This window comes from Phasianus colchicus, chromosome 34 (assembly GCF_987193195.1).
Source record: "Phasianus colchicus chromosome 34, bPhaCol1.hap1.1, whole genome shotgun sequence".
In the NCBI taxonomy this organism is placed as follows: domain Eukaryota; kingdom Metazoa; phylum Chordata; class Aves; order Galliformes; family Phasianidae; genus Phasianus; species Phasianus colchicus.
The window spans coordinates 1,951,449-1,959,659 of NC_143469.1; the positions used below are offsets into that span (position 1 = coordinate 1,951,449).

Genomic DNA, 8,211 nt, shown 5'->3' on the forward strand with positions numbered 1-8,211 from the left:
GGGGCAGAGAGGGGGGCAAAGTGGGGGGGGGCAAAGTGGGGGGGGTTGGTAGAGATGGGAGAAGCAGAGTGGGGGGGGGGGAACGGAGTGGGGGGGGGCACATAAAAATGGGGGGGGGTCTCACCTCTGTTACTTTGAAGGTGAGCGTGGGGCCGCTGGGCAACCGGAACAGCTTCTGTTGTTTGGGGGGGGGAGGAAATTTTGAGGGGGGGGGTTGAGTCCCAACCAACCCTAACAGCAATGGGGGGGGGGGGGCGATGGGGCTGTGACCCCCCCCCCAAAAAAAGAACTTGGGGTCTATGGGCGCATCAGTGCGTTTACTTTGCACCACATCAGTGCAGCTCAGGGGGGGTTTTGTCATCATCTGCGCCTGACCCCCCCCCCCCAAAAAACCCCCCCCATGTGGCCCCCCCAAGTCCCCCTCCCTGATTTCCCATTTTGGGGGGGGGTCCCACTCATCAAATTGACCCCCTAACCCCCCCCCCCCCCCCATACGCCCCCCCCGGTGGCCCCCCCCGGATTTCCCATTTGGGGGGGGGGGTCCTGTTCACCAAATTGACCCCCTGACCCCCCCCCATATGACCCCCCCCACCCCAAATACCCCCCCATACACCCCCCCACAGGCCCCCCCCCATTTCCCAATTTGGGGGGGGTCCCACTCACCACATTGAACCCCCTCACCCCCATATACCCCCCATATGCCCCCCCCTATTTCCCAATTTGGGGGGGGTCCTGCTCACCAGGTTGAACCCCCCCACCCCCATACACCCCCCATACGCCCCCCCCCCATTTCCCAATTTGGGGGGGGTCCCGCTCACCATGTTGACCCCCCCCACCCCCATACACCCCCCATACGCCCCCCCCCCCCGTTTCCCAATTTGGGGGGGGGTCCCGCTCACCACATTGACCCCCCCATACGCTCCCCCCCCGGTGCCCCCCCCCATTTCCCAATTTGGGGGGGGTCCCGCTCACCACATTGACACCCCCATACGCTCCCTCCCCCCGTGCCCCCCCCCATTTCCCAATTTGGGGGGGGTCCCGCTCACCACATTGACCCCCCCATACGCCCCCCCCCCCCCCATTTCCCAATTTGGGGGGGGGTCCCGCTCACCACATTGACCCCCCCATACGCCCCCCCCCCCCCATTTCCCAATTTGGGGGGGGTCCCACTCACCACATTGACCCCCCCATACGCTCCCCCCCCCCCCGTGCCCCCCCCATTTCCCAATTTGGGGGGGGTCCCACTCACCACATTGACCCCCCCCACCCCCATATACCCCCCATACGCCCCCCCCCCCATTTCCCAATTTGGGGGGGGGTCCCGCTCACCACATTGACCCCCCCATACGCTCCCCCCCCCCCCCGTTTCCCAATTTGGGGGGGGATCCCGCTCACCATGTTGACCCCGCTGGGGGTTTTGCTGAAGACGAAGAAATGCGTCACCCCCAGCGGCCCGGCGACGGCCACGAAATCCCGCAGTGAGTTCCTCTTCCTCACCTACAATTTGGGGGGGGGGGGGGGCTTCAAATAACGACCCCCCCCCTCCCCAAATCTCCCACCATACGGGGGGGGGGCTCGAAGAAACCGCTGCCCCCCCCCCCCCTTCCAATCCCCATAGGGGTCTCGTAAGGCAGCATCCCCCCCCCGCAGGGATGGATTGGATGCATTGCAGCCCCCCCCCCCAAAAAATGGGGGTCTCATGGGGAACGACCCCCCCCCAATTCAACACCCCCCCCCCCCCATACCCCAGGGATGGATTGGATGCATTGCAGCCCCCCCCCCCCCAAAAATGGGGGTCTCATGGGGAACGACCCCCCCCCAATTCAATTCAATGGGGAAGGATCCACCCCCCCCCCAAAAAAATTGGGGTCTCACAGGGAACGACCCCCCCCAATTCAACTCAATTGGGAAGGATCCACTCCCCCCCCCCAAAAAAATTGGGGTCTCATGGGGAACGACTCCCCCCCCTCCCCCCAGTCAAATTCAATGGGGAAGGATCCACTCCCCCCCCCCAAAAAAATTGGGGTCTCATGGGGAACGACCCCCCCCAATTCAACTCAATGGGGAAGGATCCACTCCCCCCCCCCAAAAAGGAAGATCTGACAGGGAAGGACCCCCCCCCCCCCCACCCATAGGGCTCAGATCTGCCCCCCAACCCCCCCCATAGGGATCCCAAGAAAGTCAGACCTCAAACCCCCCCCCCCATCCTATAGGGGTCAGATCTGTCTTTCCCCCCCCCCCCTCCCCCACCCCCAAACCCCATAGGAATCCCATAGGGATCAGATCTACCCCGACCCCCCACCCTACAGAGATCCATGGGGTTCAGACCCCCCCTCCCCTCCCCCACCCCCACCCATAGGGTCACATCTGCTCCCCAACCCCCCCCATAAAGATCCCATGAAATCCAGACCTCAAACACCCCAACCCCCCCCCAGGGATCAGATCTACCCCCCCTTCACCCCACAGAGATCCCACAGGGGTCAGATCAGCCCCCCACCCCCATAGGGTCAGATGTGCCCCCCAACCAACCCCATGAAAATCCCAAGAAAGTCAGAACTCCCCCCCCCTCCCCCCCATCCTATAGGGCTCAGATCTGCCCCCCAACCCCCCCCATAGGGATCCCAAGAAAGTCAGACCTCAGACCCCCCCCCCCCCCATAGGGATCCCAAGAAAGTCAGACCTCAAACCCCCCCCCCCATCCTATAGGGGTCAGATCTGTCTTCCCCCCCACCCCCCACCCCCCCCACCCCCAAACCCCATAGGAATCCCATAGGGATCAGATCTACCCCGACCCCCCACCCTACAGAGATCCCATGGTGTTCAAACCCCCCCCACCCCATAGGGGTCAGATCTGCCCCCCAACCCACCCCACAGGGATCCCAAGGGGGTCAGATCCACACCCCATAGGGCTCAGATGCGCCCCCCAACCCACCCCATAAAGATCCCAAGAAAGTCAGACCTCAAACCCCCCCCCCCCCCCACCCCCAACCTTTAGGGGTCAGACCTGTCCTCCCCCCCCCCCCACCCCCAAACCCCATAGGAATCCCATAGGGATCAGATCTACCCCAACCCCCCACCCTACAGAGATCCCATGGTGTTCAACCCCCCCCCCACCCATAGGGCTCAGATCTGCCCCCCCTTCACCCCACAGAGATCCCACAGGGGTCAGATCCCCCCCCAGGGATCAGATCAGCCCCCCACCCCCATAGGGTCAGATGTGCCCCCCAACCAACCCCATAAAAATCCCAAGAAAGTCAGAACTCCTCCCCCCTCCCCCCCATCCTATAGGGCTCAGATCTGCCCCCCAACCCCCCCCATAGGGATCCCAAGAAAGTCAGACCTCAGACCCCCCCCCCCATAGGGGTCAGATCTGCCCCCCCACCCCCACCCATAGGACTCAGATCTGCCCCCCAACCCACCCCATAAAGATCCCAAGAAAGTCAGACCTCAAACCCCCCCCCCCCCCCAACCTTTAGGGGTCAGATCTGTCTTCCCCCCCCCCACCACCACCCCCAAACCCCATAGGAATCCCATAGGGATCAGATCTACCCCAACCCCCCACCCTACAGAGATTCCATGGGGTTCAACCCCCCCCCACCCATAGGGCTCAGATCTGCCCCCCCACCCCCACCCCATAGGGATCCCAAGAAAGTCAGAACTCCACCCCCTCCCCCCCCCAAACCTATAAGGGTCAGATCTGTCTTCCCCCCCCCCCCCCACCCCCAAACCCCATAGGAATCCCATAGGGATCAGATCTACCCCAACCCCCCACCCTACAGAGATCCCATGGGGTTCAGACCCCCCCCCACCCATAGGGCTCACATCTGCCCCCCAACCCATAGAAATCCCAAGAAAATCAGACCTCAGACCCCCCCCTCACAGACCCACCCCCCCGACCCTATAAGGGTCAGATCTGTCTTCCCCCCCCCCCACCCCCAAACCCCATAGGAATCCCATAGGGGTCAGATCTACCCCAACCCCCCACCCTACAGAGATCCCATGGTGTTCAACCCCCCCCCCCCTCACTCCCCCCCCACCCATAGGGCTCAGATCTGCCCCCCCTTCACCCCACAGAGATCCCACAGGGGTCAGATCAGCCCCCCACCCCCATAGGGTCAGATGTGCCCCCCAACCAACCCCATAAAAATCCCAAGAAAGTCAGAACTCCCCCCCCCTCCCCCCCATCCTATAGGGCTTAGATCTGCCCCCCAACCCCCCCCATAGGGATCCCAAGAAAGTCAGACCTCAGACCCCCCCCCCCATAGGGGTCAGATCTGCCCCCCCACCCCCACCCATAGGACTCAGATCTGCCCCCCAACCCACCCCATAAAGATCCCAAGAAAGTCAGACCTCAAACCCCCCCCCCCCCAACCTTTAGGGGTCAGATCTGTCTTCCCCCCCCCCACCACCACCCCCAAACCCCATAGGAATCCCATAGGGATCAGATCTACCCCAACCCCCCACCCTACAGAGATTCCATGGGGTTCAACCCCCCCCCACCCATAGGGCTCAGATCTGCCCCCCCACCCCCACCCCATAGGGATCCCAAGAAAGTCAGAACTCCACCCCCTCCCCCCCCCAAACCTATAAGGGTCAGATCTGTCTTCCCCCCCCCCCCCACCCCCAAACCCCATAGGAATCCCATAGGGATCAGATCTACCCCAACCCCCCACCCTACAGAGATCCCATGGGGTTCAGACCCCCCCCCCACCCATAGGACTCACATCTGCCCCCCAACCCATAAAAATCCCAAGAAAATCAGACCTCAGACCCCCCCCTCACAGACCCCCCCTCCCCAACCTATAAGGGTCAGATCTCTCCTCCCCCCCCCCCCACCCCCAAACCCCATAGGAATCCCATAGGGGTCAGATCTACCCCAACCCCCCACCCTACAGAGATCCCATGGGGTTCAGACCCCCCCTCCCCACCCCCACCCATAGGGCTCAGATCTGCTCCCCAACCCACCCCATAAAGATCCCATGAAATCCAGACCTCAAACACCCCAACCCCCCCCAGGGATCAGATCTGCCCCCCCACCCCCACCCACAGGTGTCAGATCTGCCCCCCACCCATAGGGGTCAGATCTGCCCCCCCCCCACCCCACAGGGATCCCAAGGGGGTCAGATCCACACCCCATAGGGCTCAGATCTGCCCCCCAACCCACCCCATAAAGATCCCAAGAAAGTCAGACCTCAGACCTCCCCCCCCCCAACCTTTAGGGGTCAGACCTGTCCTCCCCCCCCACCCCCCCAAACCCCATAGGAATCCCATAGGGATCAGATCTACCCCAACCCCCCACCCTACAGAGATCCCATCGTGTTCAACCCCCAGCCCCTCACTCCCCCCCCACCCATAGGGCTCAGATCTGCCCCCCCTTCACCCCACAGAGATCCCACAGGGGTCAGATCCCCCCCCAGGGATCAGATCAGCCCCCCACCCCCATAGGGTCAGATGTGCCCCCCAACCAACCCCATAAAAATCCCAAGAAAGTCAAACTCCCCCCCCCTCCCCCCATCCTATAGGGCTCAGATCTGCCCCCCAACCCACCCCATAGGGATCCCAAGAAAGTCAGACCTCAGACCCCCCCCCCCCCCATAGGGGTCAGATCTGCCCCCCCACCCCCACCCATAGGACTCAGATCTGCCCCCCAACCCACCCCATAAAGATCCCAAGAAAGTCAGACCTCAGACCCCCCCCTCACAGACCCCCCCCCCCGACCCTATAAGGGTCAGACCTGTCCTCCCCCCCCCACCCCCAAACCCCATAGGAACCCCATAGGGGTCAGATCTACCCCAACCCCCCCCATAGGGATCCCAAGAAAGTCAGACCTCACACCTCCCCCCACCCCCACCCCACTGGGATCAGACCCCCCCCCCCCCCCCACAGGGCTCAGATCTGCCCCCCCACTCCCACCCCACAGGGATCCCAAGGGGGTCAGATCCACACCCCATACAAATCCCAAGAAAGTCAGACCCCCCCCCCCCCCCACCCCCACCCAGCAGCCCCCCCCCCTACCCCCACCCATGGGTGCTGACCTTCAGTGCCCTGGCGGTGTAGGGCTCCATCACCCTCCTCAGATCCAGGCTCAGCTGCCTGACGTTGCGCCCCACGCGGCCGCGGTGGAACACGAAGGAATGGGGGACGGCCCCGAAATCCTCCTGAGCCCGCAGCAGGGCGGCCGAGCGCTGCTTCTTCTGGTTCTTACTCTGCCAGGACCCAAAAGGAGGGGCAGAATTGAGGGGGGGGGGGACGAGGGGGGGGGAAGGGTGACCCTTCCAGGACCTTCAGCCGGGACCCCACGTGGTGCCGCTGCTCCTCGAACCCCAAAAGTTCGTAAGTTTGGGTTCGGCTCCTTCCCTCGGCCCCAGTTCTGGGTCCTGATCCCTTCTGGTTCTAGAGCTCAGGTTCCAGATCCCTTCCTGCTTCCAGATCCATTCCAGAATCAAAGTCTCCAGTCCCAGCCCCCCAGTTGTGGAATTTGGCTTTGGTTCCTTCTCTGGGTTCTGGGTCCAGATCCCTTCTGGTTCTAGACATCAGATTCCTGATCCAGATCTTCTATTGGCTCCAGACCCTTTTGGTTCCAGATCCCCTCTGGTTCCCCCCCCGTCTGTGAGCTTTGGGTTCGTTTTTCCTTCCCTCAGCCCCAAGTTCTGAGTCCAAATCTGTTTTGGTTCTAGAGCTCAGGTTCCAGATCCCTTCCTGCTTCCAGATCCACTCCAGAATCAAAGTCTCCAGTCCCAGCCCCCCAGGTGTGGAATTTGGCTTTGGTTCCTTCTCTGGGTTCTGGGTCCAGATCCCTTCTGGTTCTAGACATCAGATTCCTGATTCCAGATCTTCTACTGGCTCCAGACCCTTTTGGTTCCGGATCCCCTCTGGTTCCCCCCACTCTGTGAAGTTTGGGTTCGGTTCCTTCCCTGGCCCCCAAACTCTGGGTCCAAATCTACTCCAGCTCTAGAGCTCTGCTTCCAGATCCCTTCCTGGTTCCAGATCCATTCCAGAATCAAAGTCTCCAACCCCCCCCCACCCCCCCCCAGTAGTGGAATCTGGCTTTGGTTCCTTCTCTGGGTTCTGGGTCCAGACCCCTTCTGGTTCTAGAAATCAAGTTCCAGATCCCTTCCCAATTCCAGATCTTCTACTGGTTCCAGACCCTTTTGGTTCCGGACCCCCTCTGGTTCCCCCCCACCCTGTGAGCTTTGGGTTCGGTTCCTTCCCCGACCCCCACGTTCTGGCTCCGGATCCAATCCGCTTCTAGAGCTCCGGTTCTACATCCCTTACCGGGTCCAGAACCCCTCCGAACCCCCCATCCCCCCCCCCCCCCCCCCCGTGCCATTTGGTTTCGGTTCCCTCCCCAACCCCGGAGCTCCAGGCCTGGATTTTTCCCCCCTCCCCCCCCCAGCCTGGATCCCCCGGCCCGGTTCGTGGTTCGTTCCCTCACCTCGGAGCCCCCGGCCCGGTTCGTCCCCCCCCCCCTCACCACACCCCCCCGCCGCCCGCAGCCCCGCTCCCTACTTTGCTCGGCCGCCCCATTTTCTCCCTCCTCCTCTTCCAGCACCACGCGGCCGCAGTCACTTCCGGCGCTTCTACTTCCGCCGCCTCTACTTCCCCTACGTCACTTCCGCCGCGCCTATTCCCGCCCCCCAGTTCTCCTCCGTTACCATGGAGACACGGCCTACACTTCCGAAAACGCGGCCTACACTTCCGGAAGCGACCGGAAGCGCCTCACCTTGCGCCCCTCCTTACCCCCCCCCCCCCCCCAAAAATAATTCACCACACGACCCCCCCCCCACGACGCGTTCTGTGCGGACAATCAGTGGAACAAAGCATTTAATGGAACCCCCCTCATCCCAGAGCCCCCCCCCCCCAAATAAATGAACCCTTCAGAACCCCCCAAATCCAACTGACCCCCTCCCCCCAAAAATAAACTCCCCCCTCCCCCCGGTTCTCCATTCATTCAGCCCTCAGCCAACGGCCACAACTGGGGAGGGGGGGGGGGGGGTCACGTGACTCCAACCCCCCCATTCATCTCCAAAGGGGGAGGGGAGGGCATCACGTGACCCTCCCGCCCCCCCCTCCCACGTTCCATTCACCCCCAATTATTGGGGAGGGGGACACACACCCTACCACGTGACACCCCCCCCCCTCCATTCATCTCCAATTAAAGGGGGGGGGACGGAACCCCCCCAGACCCTCACAGCCCCCCCCCAAATCCCC

At 62.7% G+C, this 8,211-nt stretch overlaps 1 protein-coding gene across 4 annotated transcripts in view; it reads right to left on the reverse strand.

Moving 5' to 3' along the window:
• Positions 1-7,611, reverse strand: part of PPAN (peter pan homolog) — a 31,765-nt gene extending 24,154 nt beyond the window's left edge. For all 4 annotated transcript variants that reach the window (XR_016460919.1, XM_090128686.1, XM_090128685.1 and 1 more), the window contains exons 1-4: positions 7,510-7,611; positions 6,036-6,206; positions 1,396-1,497; positions 125-175 (exon numbers count right to left, since the gene is read on the reverse strand). Coding sequence is in view for 3 of the 4 variants with exons in the window: in XM_090128686.1 (XP_089984812.1) it covers positions 125-175; positions 1,396-1,497; positions 6,036-6,206; positions 7,510-7,527 (342 nt within the window). In the remaining variant the exon portion in view is untranslated. The remainder of the gene's footprint in view (positions 1-124; positions 176-1,395; positions 1,498-6,035; positions 6,207-7,509) is intronic.
• Positions 7,612-8,211: the final 600 nt, after the last annotated feature.